This window comes from Triticum urartu, chromosome 2 (assembly GCF_003073215.2).
Source record: "Triticum urartu cultivar G1812 chromosome 2, Tu2.1, whole genome shotgun sequence".
Taxonomy (NCBI): domain Eukaryota; kingdom Viridiplantae; phylum Streptophyta; class Magnoliopsida; order Poales; family Poaceae; genus Triticum; species Triticum urartu.
In genome coordinates this window covers 453,903,651-453,919,898 of record NC_053023.1, presented here as the reverse complement: position 1 = coordinate 453,919,898, position 16,248 = coordinate 453,903,651, and the positions used below count along the sequence as shown (strand labels likewise).

General features: G+C 40.1%; 1 protein-coding gene across 1 annotated transcript; it reads right to left on the bottom strand.

The window, feature by feature from the left end:
- Positions 1-1,563: 1,563 nt before the first annotated feature.
- On the bottom strand, positions 1,564-16,069 carry LOC125537838 (importin beta-like SAD2). The gene is made up of 22 exons (XM_048701154.1): positions 15,719-16,069; positions 14,092-14,227; positions 13,931-14,018; positions 12,899-13,051; positions 12,591-12,753; positions 12,316-12,500; positions 12,067-12,240; positions 11,443-11,588; positions 11,220-11,343; positions 10,964-11,144; positions 9,309-9,468; positions 9,193-9,234; positions 9,003-9,121; positions 8,710-8,908; positions 7,964-8,095; positions 6,103-6,206; positions 5,832-6,011; positions 4,090-4,229; positions 3,860-3,999; positions 3,379-3,533; positions 2,361-2,493; positions 1,564-2,274 (listed from the first exon to the last, which is right to left on the bottom strand). The coding sequence occupies exons 1-22, from the start codon at positions 15,806-15,808 to the stop codon at positions 2,123-2,125; spliced, it is 3,096 nt and encodes a 1,031-aa protein (XP_048557111.1). The 5' UTR covers positions 15,809-16,069; the 3' UTR covers positions 1,564-2,122.
- Between the last annotated feature and the right edge of the window lie 179 nt (positions 16,070-16,248).

The following is a 16,248-nucleotide window of genomic DNA, read 5'->3' as shown; positions in this document are numbered from 1 at the left end:
TTATCTCTAGTTTCAGTGAAGTTTCAATAGGTCTTTGAATCTGTTGCCATGTTTTGGAGTGCCAATAAAAAAGCACCTAGTTCTAACTTTGTCACTGTTGGTATGGAGTATCTGAAAACATAGGAATAGCATGTTTTTTACAATGTCTTGTGGATGGACATCAAACGGATTTGTTGAAGAATCCTGAAAAGCGAAAATGGTTAGAACATGGGTGATTTTTTGCCCTCCGGAAGAAAGAACAAATGGAGTGTTCCTGCTCTCACTTGACAATTATGCTGAGAGCACCCCTGCCTCTACAAGGTGGTTGAGAAAGGTCAATATCATGCCCCAGTTAGATGAACTGGGGAGTTCTCTCTCATGTGGATGACCATTCATTGTTTCACATCTTAGGAGATGGAGATGAACCTAATTAACCACCAAGAAGCGAGAAGATCTCATAGAAGCATGCCTTCCTGGGCCCAGCATCAATCATTGAATCTGATTGTTGGTCACCACTTCTCGTGGCGACGGACAAGGAGCTGAGAGAGCTTCCTGTTTTGTTCTCTCTCCTCGCGTCGACGTCGTTCTTTGCAATATATAGTACTCCCTTCATTAACAAATATAAAACGTTCTAATTTTTTTCTGATTCGAATGTATATAAATGCATTTTAGTGTATTTGTTCATTCATTTCAGTTTGTATGTAGCTTCATTAACAAATATAAAACGTCTTATATTACAGAGGAAGTAGGATTTTAGCTTCCCTACACTTTGAATCTTTTGCGTGCTTGCAAGCAATGCTCTGCCTTTTGCTTTAGCTCTCTGTTATTTACCGTTTTGCTAAACCTGAACATCCGTAGCATGTTGTGCACGGTTTCGCTCGTAGTAAACATGAACAGGAAAGTGACACCCTGATTTTCTAAAAAAACAAGCACGGAAATGATAAAATCCCTGAATGTTCAGGATGGCAAATCAAACATCTTTGTGCAAACTTTAGTTGACGTGAGGATGACGAATTTAGTTGAGAAGCACGGTAATTTCCTAACAAAAATTGTTATGCATCCTTCACTTATATAAATTGTCACCAAAAAATGTTTGTTTTGTTATTCTCAAATCCAAACATTCAGGACTTATCTGCTCCCAAAAATTAACAAAATAATAAGACAATCGGGATCGAGTAGCTAGCACTGTCATGTGTCTGTCAATCGGTCTAGCCTAACTCGTATGATGTTTATTTGATTTTATATATATCTTGCACACCTTTTTGTAGTGGGTCAAACTAAAACTTTAATTAATTTGAAACAAAGGTAGAAGCGAATACTCCCTTTGTTCCAAAATTTACATCCGTCTTTAGACAAATCTAAGACAAGAATTTAGAATTTTGGGACAGAGGGAGTATAATGCAAACCGAATAATAAGGATTTTTTTAAGAAGGATTACATTAGCTGGCATTATTATCATAACTATCCGCCTTCGTTGTTCATTTGACTGCACTCAGTGTACAGAATGCAACAAATCAAGAATGCTCGTGATGATCGGACGACAAATATCACCCAAAAAATAAAAACTAATGTATTGCATGGTAGTGATGATAACCAAATCCAGGTTACCAGATGCAGGCAAAGTTTATTTCACCAGCCTCTGTCAAACCATACAGAGACATGCTTGAGCGATGTTCAACAAATCGTACCGACAAAACTGGATTCACTGAATCCTCCAACGACAGAAAAAAAATAATGAAACCATCGTATTGGTAATCCACCAATAACCGCCCAATCATATACACTCTACACCGGACCTTCCTAGGCTATAAGACAACTTGGGGACGCGCCCCACCCACAGGGCTCATTTAACAAATTCCATCAACCAAACGGAGCCGGAGCTCTGGACCAAAACAGCATCATAACAAGTGTGTAGTATCATCCGTAGGGCTCGCACCGCCCATAAACAAATAGACCGAGGCTGCAAGAGATTATCCCACGATGGTAATGTTGTCTGACTTCTTCTATTCCAAGAATTGTGTGCCTCAGGCCTCCAAAAACAAGTAGACCAAGGCTGCAAAAACCCATTGCCTGCGATCACCAAATCACAGGCACTGGCCTGCAACAAAACTCAAGACAAACAACCATTGCTATAATTCATTCATCACTGTGCATTTGCTTTCTCCAACTTCTCTTTCTCAATTTCAACTTTTCTTTCCTCAGCATGCTGAGCAACGCCATTAGCCACTGCCTGGTAGTGAAAATCCAGTGTCTGCATAAGGCTCTGGAACCTGGCTGGGTCGGATGCTTGTACAGCTGGACAAAATAATTATTGCCTTGTCAACAACTTTTGGGCACAAATAAATACTGCAAAAGAATATACAGTGGGAAATATTCTCTACCTTGGATGGTTCCAACAAAGAAGATAAATGGATCAACCTCATCTATCGGGGTCTGCAGCTCCTCGTCATCACTAAAATCATCATCAGAATCATCATCATCATCATCCTCATCATGGAGCTGAAAACCTCTTGCCTGAATTACCACAAGGGTGTAAAGAGTGATCACAGGGTGCTATAAAAACGCAAAGAAAATTATACCCAAAATACTGATGTGACATCTTTGCTACAGTATCTTTTCACTTGTTCTTTGCAGACAACATTGTTAACAAAAGGAGACTGAGGAGTTCTTTCCAGTGCAGCTAACAGCACATGAACTGTGTCCGTGTGTACACAGGGAGGCAAAAGGCTCATCAAGCTGCTAACAGGCCTATGAAACAAGGGCAGGTGATTTTATGAAGCCACAAGTGAAGTGTGCGCTTTACTTATCATCTTTCCCTAGAGTACTAGTATTGAAGATATAAATTTCTTGTTGGAGATGTGCTATTCATGCAGATTAAGGCCCCAGCTCCAGGTACCATTCGCCCCTGCCTACCAGAGGGGAGATCTTCTGTGAACCTCAGGAGTCCAAAGCAAGGTGAAGTTACCTGCCAATGCTACCCAACTTCCCAACATACATATATTTGAAGCAGCCCTTTCATCGCAGACCTCTCTTTCAGTGTTTCTAGAGCCAATAACATTGTTTTTAGGACTTATCTACTAATCGCTGCCAGAATCAAGCATATTCTATTCTGTATGCTTTTATCAGGAGCTGGTTGGCTGGAAAATTGGGATCTGGAACTCTACCAAGCAGTCTACGTATTTATGTAATGATAATGACTTCCTCTTGGCAATTCTCTGATGCTCATATTTGAAGGTAATAAGCACCTTCACCAGAGATTGCGTTAGCCCTATTAACCATTCCATCATGACAAGCACTTGTAGATAAAATTCACATGGTGGGCATATAAAATAAAAATTAAACCATGCCAATAAGATCTCCTAATGCGAATTTTACTCGAGACAAGATATGAAAACAAACCTGCACTAGCTTCTGTATATTAAGACTATTTACTTCATCCTGATCTTCATCATCAACCCCCATCTCCCCATCATCCTCATCCTCCTCATTCTCTTCTTCATCAGCATCAAATTCATCCACATCATCATCAGCAGCATCATTTTGCCTCTTAGATTCTGGTATATTAAGGCAAAAGATTAAGATTTAACTGAAGAAGAAATTTAAGCATTTCACTAATACACTACATATATAATAAGTTCTATAACAGCAAGAGGCAAAATAAAGTTGGAAGTCTTAGTATGTTATTTCCTTTTTTTTCTTGCATAAATATGCAGTGGGAGTCTCCTACTTTCTCTGACAGAATACAAGGAAACTCTTGATTTGCAAAAGTGCGAAACAATATATGAAAGTGCTTAATCAACCCGGTGCCTGAAATCTCAGGAATATATGGTAGTTTTTCAAGGGCTAGCGCTTTATATCATACAATAAATAAGAGATGCACCTGCAACTTGCTCCTTGTATGCAACAAGCAGCTCCAGTGTTGCCTTGAAAATGCGTTCTAGAGCCTCTGCTGGAATATGATTAGCTGGAAGTCCAATAAGTGAAGTCAATCCTAAGCAGCAGACTTTCTTGTCATGCTCTCTGAAAATAAAGCAAAGCGCCATTTGTCGAGTCAGTACAGCAAATAAACACAAAGGAATAATTTTACAGGCAAGAGCTAATTAAACTTACCTCTTGAAGTTCACCCTCTTGCCACTTTTTTTCACTTGTTGTAACATGACAAACCAAAGATTGAAAATTTCTGTCGCAACTCCAAGTTTGTGCAACATTGCAAGTGTCAACGAAGGATTGTAGTAGAATACGTTAGCTATCTGCAGTAGGCATGGAGAGTGTGATAAGTAACTTTGCTGACTCAACATGAGTACATGGCTGTCAAGAGGGCCAACCCACGCAATCAGTAGTATCAATTCTAGACACAGAAATCAGAAGGAACACATGGTCTGCCTACTATGACATGAGGTTGCTTCATACAATATGAAATACACAAATGTGCTCATTTAAGATACATGAAATTATATAGTGATTTTACTTTGAGCAATAGCTACGGACCTATGGCACTGTAGGCCTAGAAAACCATATGTGCTTTACCTTCACAGGAAAAAATAACATTTTACAAACAAGAACAAGGCATTATATATCTTGCTGCATTCTGAATATACCCCACATGTCAGAAATTATCTTCAGGAAAAAAGGCATGCAAAAATGAACCCCATGAACATGTAAAACGGTTGCTCCATATGAATCTAAAGTTTGAAACGACTGATCATAATATATAAAAATATATATGATAATGATTTTGGTTTATATAATTTCTTACAGAGAACAGTACGTACCCAGCATAAAGCAGTTGGACAGTCTATCACATAGTTCAATAAACTGAGGTTAGTATTGCTGATTAGTTACTGTAAATCATGGCAAACAAGGTACTCCCTCCTTCCATCTATATAGGGCCTAATGCATTTTTCGAGGCTAACTTTGACCAAATGTTAGAGCAATAATATATGACATGCAACTTACTACACAAAGCACATCGTCAAATTCGTATGTGAAAGGAGCTTTCAATGACATAATTTTCACATTATGCATGTCATGTACTATTAATCTTGTCAATAGTCAAACGCGGTCTTGAAAAACGCATTAGGCCCTATATAAATTACAGAAGCCCTGTTTGGAATCAACTTATTTTGAAAAAAATGTATTAAAAAATTGCAAAAAAAAAGGTTGCATCTATGGAGTGGCAGAGCTCACATGTATTAGCAAAGCCCAAGGTGAGTTTACCAACTAACCGATCTAAAAATAATTTGAATAAGATTGCATTCATGCATATATATAATTACCTGAATGTATTTGGCTATCTAGCTTTATAGTTTGTGGTAAGCAGTTAAAGTATTTAGGAGCATTTTTTTATTGAACTCTTTGAACTCACCGGTCTACAAATAATTAACACAAGATTGCATGCATCCATGCACACAATTAAAATGCCACAGTTTATAAGAGTAGTCCTTATATCCAAATGGCTCAGATTATTTAAAACTCTAATTTTCCAGAAACAATGGTGTTTCAAGAGAGCGCCAAAATATTATGTATCCAAACGGGGTCTTAATAGTTCACTTTGGAAAAGTGACCAAAAGAAGGGAGGTAAATGTAGGCCAACAGTTAACAGCTCAGGGTTACCAAACCAGGCTGCGGAATACATTTTAAGTTGATCATTTATGTTTAACACTACACTTAGATATCGTCTATTTTTTAAGTACTACTCAAAGTCCACTCTACACTGACAGACAATGTTACTTATACACAACTGATACAGAAAAGCTAAAAACAGCAAAACCAAATAATGCATACTATGATAGAGATCTTTAGCTGGTCAGCATGTTTTGGAACAGATAAAGGGAAATATGCACATTTCATACCACTTGCACAAGGAGAGATTTCAGATAAGGCTTCTCTGCTCGACGGAGCCTATCAATCGTAAGCCTGAGATACGGCTCAACCCAATGATCAACTTGCCCTTTGCAGTTTTGGAAAAACACTTCAATGAGCTTGGGTGCCGGCACAATATCTGAATCTTCCATATTTTGGTCTGTCATAACCTAGAGAAATGTTGATATGCCACTGTAAGAGCAGAACTACTTACACATTCAGAACAAATTAAAGCTAAAAATGAATCAAATCTACACTCACAGATGACAGTCCTTTCCATAAGCTTTGTTGATAATCAGGATCTTTGCAGGTAACAAAATGTTCAGTGCCACGAGAAATGTAATTGTCTAGTGGGACAAGAATATCTGCACGGCAACAAAAGTATTTAACAATGAGCTGCTGTAAAAAAATAATGTATGTCTATCAAAATTAATCCAACTAGTAGGAGATTGACTATCAGGTCAGTTTGCTAACAAGTAGCCTAGCAGATAAGCACTTTATAATAACAGCCCACAGACCAGACCAGATACTGTACCAATTATGTCAAATGGAGCAAGAAAAGGCACAACATGCCTGCTGTTTATATATCTAAAAAAGAGAAACAACACGCCGATGAATTAGCGTTTTACCCAAAAGATATCAGATACCAGGATGCTAAATTACTGTTTTGGACATCATGATGCTGGTTTTGGACTTGTTTGGATGTTGCGTTGTCTTTCGGATATTATTATGATTTCTAAAAAATACCATAGTACCATAGAACTTTGAGATCTTTACACGCAAAAGAAAATCACTCTTACATCCCATATTAATTGACGCTCAAACGGATGTATCTAGCACTGAAACACATCTAGATACATCCGTTTGAGTGTCAATTAGTATGGGACGGAGGTAACGGAGGTAGTACTTATAAACATGTTCATCCCAGATAACATGTCTTTCTAAAGCAAACTACGGATGTCACTTGACTTTTGATCATCACCGAGCAATATTGTAACAGATGTGTACATGGTGGAAAAACTGTGGAGCATCCGTACTTGGTAGGGGAACTGCAATGGTATCCAATACCTCATCGGACACAGAAAGGTGCAGATACATCACCAGTGACATATCTGGCTGGATAAACATCAAGAATAGACAGTATGTACCAGGGATACTTCATGGACACGCTGTCCAACAAGACAAAAAGGTTCAACCCTTGGTGGGTGTCCCTCGCATGCAAACACTCGCATGAGAACTTCCTGTACCCACTGGGACATGCCCATGGCGACCAGGCGACCACCACCAGCCAGCAGCAAGAATCTTCCCACCCCAACATCAAGTGCTTATATGAAAAGAGCAAGCAGCTATGTTCATGTTGTTCTTCGAAGTTACTATTGTTTTTTGGTTTCCTGATTCCAAGGAAAACTCATCACTGAGAAATTATTTGGACACAACTAATCGATGAGCATGACAAAATCACATGCAAACTAGTCAGCTAATTAAGACACAGAGCAAAACAAATACAACTTGCAAACATAAAGGAAATGGAAAAATAATATAATAAGTAGCATGGTATCCAAATAACCAAATGAAGACACCACACACAAAGATAGCGAAGTCCCTTCGTTCCCAAATACTTAGCACCGTTAACGAGACAGGAAAACTATGTTTTGGATGAAATATGACCATAGTACTTTCAGTTATATCTCAAGCACTTAGGGTGTGTTTGGTAGGGTGCATGAAGGGTGCATGAGAGTAAAAGTTCCCTTCTCGGCCCACTTTCGGGTGTTTGGTAGAGTGTATGAAGGGTGCATGAGTCCACACTAGCTCAACACAAATACACTATGAGCATGCATGAGGAGAGCATGCATGAAGAGGGATGTTGAGATGAGCATGCACGAAGAGGGAACAACTATGCTGAGATGAGAATGCAACCAAACACACCCTTAAAAAGGTGGCAAAGTGAGGGGTGCGAGTGGAGATAATCAAGGTGATCTAGGAAAGTGCCAGTGATTTGGAAAGACCTTTTTCCTCAGAAGTGATAATTATTTGGACGCAGAAAGCGTAACAGACAAAAAGCAAGAATTCAGTTTCCAGCATATAACAAATTTAACAGCAACATGTTCAAAACTAGACTTACTCTCAAAGAAATCAATGGCCCAATCATTAAGAGCCTCCATCATCAATGGCCACAAGCTCCACATGTCCAAAGAAATTGTTGGTGAGTAAAAGGTCAGATAGGACACTATTTCTAGAACCTCTTCATAAACATCTGCAAAACAGAGTAGAATGCATCAGCACAAATTGAAGGAAGAAAAAACAAAGTTTATAAAATCAAAACTGATATTAACACAAAAAAACTTCATCTCCCATAAACCGCTAATAATTATCAAGTTCTTACATCTTTCCTAGCAAATTTAGGGGAGGGAGTGTAGAGATAACTGTAAATACCTACAAGCTTCTAATGAGCTGAAAGGTTTTATCACTGTCATCAAAAGGAAAGTCTAAAGAAAGAGAAGACTACCACAATTCAGAAACCAATTATGTGTCATCAAAAGGAAAGTCTAAAGAAAGAGAAGGCTACCACAATTCAGCAACCAATTACGTCTAAGTTCGCTTTAACTACATCTATCCAAGCTTCTAATGAGCTGAAAGGTTTTATCACAGTCATCAAAAGGAAAGTTTAAAGAAAGAGAAGACTACCACAATTCAGAAACCAATTATGTCTAAGTTCGCTTTAACTACATCTAGAGGAATCGATATCCTGAACAACCAAGATTAGTTCCAGTAAGGGACTGACAAAACTGATGTGTAAACAACCAGTTGAGACTATAAATATCCTTGAAATGTAACACACTCTGTCGTTATAATTAGACAACAAAATACCTTGACCATCCGAAGTCAACATCCTGCGCAAAATAGGCAACAAAGTGGGCTCTATTTGGATAAAAAGATGGGGAAGACTGCTAATGGACTCAAGGATTGTGCTTAAAGCACGTAAGCAACCAACAGCAGCCAAAGCACCAGAGTCCTCTACTTCATCATCAGCTTCTGAACTAGCCATGCATCTCCAGAAGGCAGCAGCCTATAAAATTAGTAAGCATGAAGTTTCAGGAAGGTAGATTCAGTGCAGCATGTGACCATATATTGAGTTAAACTTAAATCAAGGGCCAACATACCAAACTCTGGCACAAGCCAAGGGCATATGGTGCCATCTCTTCACCAAATCTATCAACAATTGTCTCGAGAGTGAAAACAAGATCCTCATTCTCAACTTCACCCATAAGCTTAAAAAATTCTGCAAATAAATAACAATCAAACCACAACAAAATCACCATTCCTACCAAGGTTGAATAAAGTAGTTCTTACCATCAAGAAGCTGTGGAAGGATAGGACGGATCTCATCCAGATCTGTAGAATGGGACAGAAATTGTAAGGAACAAACAGAGCAAAGTTGATAACTGACTAGGTATCAAGAAGCTCACCTTTGCATGCTTCAACGAAAGAACGGAGAGCAAAGACTGAATCGACCCTGACAGGAAGTTCTGGATCACGCAAACCAGAGATTACACAATGCATAGCTTTGCGAAAATTGTCCTGGTCTGAGAAGGTGATGTGCGCATACTGCCCTGCCACCCATGCTGCCTATTGTCCATATAATATATTAGTCTGATGTCACATAGAAGTAGCGAGTACATCAAGGAAAACTAGGGAAGGTGAGCATAACCATAGAAATAAAGAAAAATAAGAACTTTAATACTACTCCCTCCGTCCCATAATGTAATACATTTTTTTACACTACACTAGTGTAAAGAAACGTCTTAAATTATGGGACAGAGGGAGTAATTATTAAACAAATAAACTTGGATTATAACAGAGCATATAAAGTGTTCTGTTAAAATAAAATTGAATAAAGGGTTCCCTAAGGATAGCAATTAATTAAAATATGACAAGTGGTCACAATGTGCAGTCAACTTTTGAGATTGTGGTCAGCAGCTCATCTTCTCGTGGACTAATACTAGACTTGATGGCATACTGGTTATGTTGCTGGCACCTAATATCAGATAATCTAAGGTGGTAGCCCAGGTGCTGAGAGTAACACTTGGATCCAAGGTAGTTACAGTGCTCTCTCAGCTCAAGACATTATTAGCATCTGTCACTTTGAACTGCATCTGGACAAATTCCCTTTCGGATACAAGAGAAGACGCCATTTTCTGGCGCTTATCTCCAAAACTTCAGTAGTCCGGCCAAGTCAGAGTATAAGGATTCCTTCTCTGAACAAATTAACTTCCATTGTCCTCATTTATTTTGTTAAGATAATGTAGCGCTCAAGAGTTGATTCTTTGGATTGAGCTGCAACACCATTGCTTGGCTACAGGTTACCTTGCGCACTGTCAGCTCCCAACCATGATTTCTGTCCTCTACGCACAAGAGCCAGAGACGATACAGCACTTCTTTGTGTGTTGCTCCCGGATCTGGCAGCTTTCAATCAGGACGACTGCATGCAGCTTGGAATATTCAGTTTGGAAGAAAGAGCCAGTTTTTTCAGGTCTATCACATGATCTGAGAACGGTGGACAATGCTATCAAAACAGAAGTAGAGCGTTGGAGGGCAAGCTTCACATTAGGCTATGAGAGCTACTGAGATTAGCATTTTGTTTCATGTTGAAAAGTTGTGTGTCGTTGTTCCCTAGTGAATTGCTGGCTCATGGCTAGACCATCCAGAACCTAAAGCATGCCCTTCAGCCCTTCTCCTTAATGACAACTTGTTGCAGGAATACATCCCCTGTTCCTAAATATAAGACGTTTTTGTGGTAGTGGATAGAATATTCACAAGACACAATTAATTGTGTTTGGTTTTAAGATGAAAATTCCCAGCACCCTTTCTTAAACTATTATACAGGCTGTTACAAAGAGGAATAGTGGACAGAGGTATCTTGGAAAAGTACAAGTGAACATGGTAACTTTTGGACCTGAGGTGGGGGAAATTTCTGGGACAAATAAACATATTTCTAACTTTCTAATTAAAAAGGTAGAACGCTTCAATGCACAGGCTTCAACAAATTGTACACATGATCTGAATGTTTAAATGATAATAAGGAACAAAAGGTAGAACTGCTGGCCAAGTTGGAGCATACTACCTTCGCACGCAAGTGCCCAACATGACTACTGAACTCTGGAAAGACATGCTGAACTAACATTCGCTCTAGCTCAGCCTTGTACGGATCAGTTTGTTTCAGCCTATCACATAATGTCCCAATGGCAAGAAGGGCACCATCTTTTTGGCGATAGGGCTTCACTTCAATTGATGCCTCATTATACCTACCAAGTTATTCTTGAATTAGGTAGCTCATAAAGGTTGAGGATCACAGCACAAATCACAAAAACGATGCATACCTCATGAATATCTCCACAATAAATTGGATGAACTTTTGTAGGTTGCCTTTTCCCCGTTTTCTTACCAATTCGCTGACAAAATCCATAGCAGCTGTTCGAGGACTATACAAATCTTCAATTATATCTGTATGCAAAAAAATGGCATCATGAGTAAACAGATGAACACTGAAAACAGTGCATGTTACCTTACATCATTGAGAGGAATTTGATCATGCAATTTTACCATAGCCTTTCCGAACATACTCATGTGGATCTTCATCCCATAACATTTGGTCATTGTCATTGAAGCACATTAGTGGAAATATTATCTCAAAAAGAATTATGTCGATTTGTGGTTGCATCAGCTGGTACATGCTGTTCTTTGTGAGACTGCAAGAACAAGTAACCCATTACAGTTAGTCATCGCACATTTAATGATCACCAGGTACACATATTTTGCGTGGTAGATCCAACATGCATATGAGGAGATATCAGTAAGCTACAGATAAATATGCCAAACAAGAAATTTTCAACATACAGCTAGTAAATGTCAAACACAAAACTACTACGTTCAAAAAGGAAGAACATAAATCTAACAGTGGTTATTAAAGATACATTCTGCTAGGCAAATTATACACTCACAGGAAAGATGGAAGATGAAAGAGAATTTGTAACATTAGTAATCTCAGTAGAGCAAGTTGTGTTGCTGAAATTATCTAACAGGCATAGAGAGACATGCACAGCAAGCTCATGACTAGTGGGACATGCAGAAACCAGAAATTATGGAAGGCGGCAATCTGAACATTATGAAAGCTGGTTTGTCCTTTGGAAGTACATAATGCTGCTGCATAAAAAGTCTCCCACGAACCTGTTGGTGAGATATTGAAGGATAAGATTGATAACCCTATCAGGCAAATAGCCACCAGTGCGAATTGCATTGAGCAACTGTAGATGGCATCCCAGAATTTTTCCAGCATAGTTCTTTTGAAACATTTGAGCAAAAGCTTTACTCTCTGGTTTATGAACCTTCATATCAGCAAACCTGTCAATGACAAATGAGTAACCAAGTAAAAAATAATGATTTACGAAAAACAAACCAACTTCTTTCAATACTGACCGACTGTATAAACGGTTCAAGATATGGGTAATCCATTTCTTGACTTTCCACCAGCCCCAAGCTTTCCTAGCGTCAGGATCAGATGGTTGCCCTTCCAATGGAACTGGCCTTTCCAACAAGTTTAAGAATAGAACAATCCATGCATTGAAGATGTTTGGTTCAAACAGTTGCTTTGGAATTTCTAGCTGCAGAAAGCACATGACACGAGCATAAGCGTACATGAAAAGGGGGGGGGGGGGGTGTAAATTAATAAGTTAATAAGACCATGAACGTACATAAATTGAGGACCAGAATATTTTGCAGATCAGCTTGATCAAGTCAGCAACTTCAATTGGAGGATTCACAATCTGGACAAGTGTGCTGAATATATTCAACAAACGAGGAAAACACTCCTCAACAATTTGATACAAAGGTATCCTTTCCTCCTCTGATTTGAACCTAAACCATGAGGCATATAAATAGGATAAGTGTGCCAACTCATATAGAAGTAAAACAAAAGCATTGTGCTGCAATGTCATCAAGACCAACAGCAAAATTTCAGTAAAGATTTATGATAGATGGAAAAGGTGGTATGTATGCTCACTCATATTTCCGGGATAGGATCCTTAGCACATAAAGTGCTCCGAAAATTTGATCCTGTGATTCCATGTTATGTGTAACCCAATGTAGAAGACTAGGCCACTGCTCAGGGTAATCCGCAAGGATCAAGGTCTTGATACTTTCTCCAAGCTGTGCTCTAAAGATATTCATGAAAGATGTGTCAATTATCCATATGTTTATCATCAACAAATGCCAAATGTTATGCTTCCGCCATTAAGAAAACTTATATAAGACAAGAATATGTGAACCGGTATGGCTAGCCAAAAAAAATTACCATGTGGCCACATTACAACTTGAGAAAGTACTTTGCATAATGCTTCTCTACAAATGGAGGTTTAATACAGAGAAAAAAAGGGAACAGATGCATTCAAGAACTAACAACAAGCCAGCGTCTATTATTACCCATAATGTGTTTCATGAAGGCAAAGTCAATATTTTTTTACTACATATTGCTTCTATTAGAAACAAAATGGAGCTTCAAGCAGCATAAAGAAAAACATAAAAGCTTCATTTTTAATTGCAATTAGCTGGAAGATGAAGTATAAGTAGGCCGAAACTAAAATTGGTCGACATTATTTTCCCTCCATTGGAGCTCTATGGTGAAGGCGGAGTCACCCGTTCGAGGCAACCGGTGATGACGATGACGCTTGCGACTCCTCGGCAAATGTCTTTCTTCTTTGCACCTTCAGGTTTCATGTCGGTGGCCAGATTGGCCGGTGGTGCCCAGGTCATATGGGTTGGGTTGTATCGGTTTTAGCTCGGTTTTCCGTCAATTAACCGGGCAATTCTCTTCTTCTTAATCAACAAAAATGGCAAGTCTTTTGCCTCGTTTCAAAAAAAAAATACACTATTGAAAACTACAGGCACTAGAATTCAGTTTATCTGGTAAAAAACTGACAATATAACAAAATAACCAAAAACAATGAGCAGTACAATTGTAGCAAGCAGCTATGACAGTAAAACGTTACTACTTGTTAAGGAAAGGACAGGTGGATTGCGGCAAAGTTATTTTTACCTTAGCAGTGGAGGCAATTGAGTAACAAAGCCCAGTATATTCTCACGAACCATAGACTTGTCACCTTCTGGAATTTTACGTGTTTCATCTACAGAAAGGAAGAAAAATTGTCAAGTTACCAAAATGAAGGGAACAATGCCCAGGTATTACCCTCCACGTACCAGGATCAATAGGTGACCAGGCTTTTGAAACAAAGTTCTTGAAGTGAATGCTTGCGACCTGTCTCACAGCCATATCACAACTTCCATCGACGATGATCTGTAACAATCTCACCAGATGTTGTTGCGTATACTGAAGCTGCAGGAATCGCAGGAACTTCAGTACAAGGGTCCGAAATGAAATAACATATGCATATAGCATTGCAACATGTATAGAACAAAAAAGACAGGAAACACTGAATAAGAATGAACAATACAAAACAAAATGGCCAGCTTAGTTAGAGCATTCTGCATTATTCCTTTGGGTATGTTAACAAGTAATGCACTGTAGTTAATCCATTTCTCATTCTTGGAAAAGGGGTAGCTATTCATCAATCACAAACAAATGCAAATTAAGTTTCTAAGAAAAATAAGAACATGGCAATATGAGCTGCTTTGCAATTTTCTGGGTACATGGTAACTTTCTATTTCAAAATACTAAATCTTCCACGAGTGTTGGTTTTGGCTCAAATTCTGTTAGCGCATATTGTAGTATTGAAATTCACTATTATACAATAAAAGAACAAAAACAAGTTTGAACTTCAGAAAACACAGCAGCAGTCGCTTCATATATGATTAATAACTATAGGCAAACACACTTACAATAGGTTATTAAGGCGACCGGGTAGATTTGTCTGTTCTGTATACAGATCAGCTCAAATACAATTTCAACACTGATGGTCTTACACTCAGTGCGCTCTCATGAACAATAATTTCAATTACATAATATGTAAACAAGCGCTGTCCAAAATGCAGTGCACTCGAGAGCGTCATTACAACAAACATAACGATATACCAAACAGCTCCTTCTATGCACAGAAGTTGGCTAAGAAACTCTCTTTACAGACAGTTCGTCCAAGTGGACGTGTGCGGATAGCTAAAAGAAAGGATATTATCACTCTGCTCCAACAAATTTACAATCTTGTGAAAAGATTTGACTGCATCCTTACAAAGCATATAATATTATGACATTAAAAAGGAAGGGAGCAAACAAGCACCTCTGTGATGTACAAATGTTCATCGTTAAATAAGTGCTCTGTGTGCGGAGTACATGATTATATGCCACTAAAAGATTTAAATTTTATATGCTGTCTTATAGTTTCAGGTGTAATGGCAGCCTGCTTGATTGAACAGGTTGCTAAGCCTACCAACTCTGAGGTGTTCATGAGCTGGAAGTCAATAATGCCACTCGCATGAGCTAATAACACTGAGCATAGCTCCACAACAAAGTCGAACTAGATGACAACGGACAGCAAGCATCAAACCGGTCCAGAAGTGAAGCTCATACAGATAACCGGTTCAAACTGATCCAATTCAGCAACCTAGCTCCAGATCACGGAAAACATAGCAACAGCAATCAACTCGACACGGAACAGAGAAGATGCGTTGACGTGACTGGTTCGATTGAGCAGGATTCCACGGCAAAACGCACCAGCGGAGGAGGCGCGAGGCAGTGATCCGACGAACCCCTACCCCCAATCCAACCCCTTCCGCCACGGTAGGAACCCCAGGCTCCCGATAGTGGCGTCAACGATGCAAGCAACGGAGCGAGAGGCTAGAGCGGCATCAAGGCGGCAGTGGAGGGGCTAACCTGCTCGAGGCTGGCCTCAGCAGCTTTGCGCTCCTCGGGGGCGTGGCTGAGCGCCGCGCGCAGCACCAGGGTCAGGTTGGACAGATCCATCGCGGCGGGCCGGCCGAGCTCGAGCACCGACGGCGGCGGCGGGAGGGGCGAGGCCGCAACCCCGAGCTAGGGTTCTCGATGGGCGACGCGGGGTGGTGGAGAGGGAGGGGGCGGGGGTGGGGGTGGCGAGTGGGGAGAGTCGGGGTCGCCTCCTCCCACTTCAGGAGGGCCTCGCGGTCGCGGAGACCTGGGGAGTTGAGAAGCGTGCGTGCGTGCGCGCCGCACCGTGCCGTGCGTGCTCGAGGCAGAGAAAGGAGGGGTGGATCAGTGGAAGTGGTGGTGGGTATTTAAATCTAGGGTTTGGTCGAGGGGTTTTGCTCGGCCGAGCCCGAGCAAGAAGCAAGCCCGGCCTGCTGCGCGTGTGCCGCTGCTACGACCACCCCCACCGGCCGGCAGCAGCAACTTTTCTGGGGGCAAAGGCCCTCGTCCGAACCCGAGGC

Bases quoted from the DNA above. Each gene is read 5' to 3' on its own strand.
- LOC125537838 (XM_048701154.1), bottom strand. From the start codon at position 15,808: ATGGATCTGTCCAACCTGACCCTGGTGCTGCGCGCGGCGCTCAGCCAC. The intron at 14,019-14,091 runs GTACGTGGAGGG...TCCTTTCTGTAG, and splicing joins CTGGTCACCTATTGATCCTG to ATGAAACACGTAAAATTCCA. The intron at 11,145-11,219 runs GTATGCATCGTT...ATAACTTGGTAG, and splicing joins ATTGTGGAGATATTCATGAG to GTATAATGAGGCATCAATTG.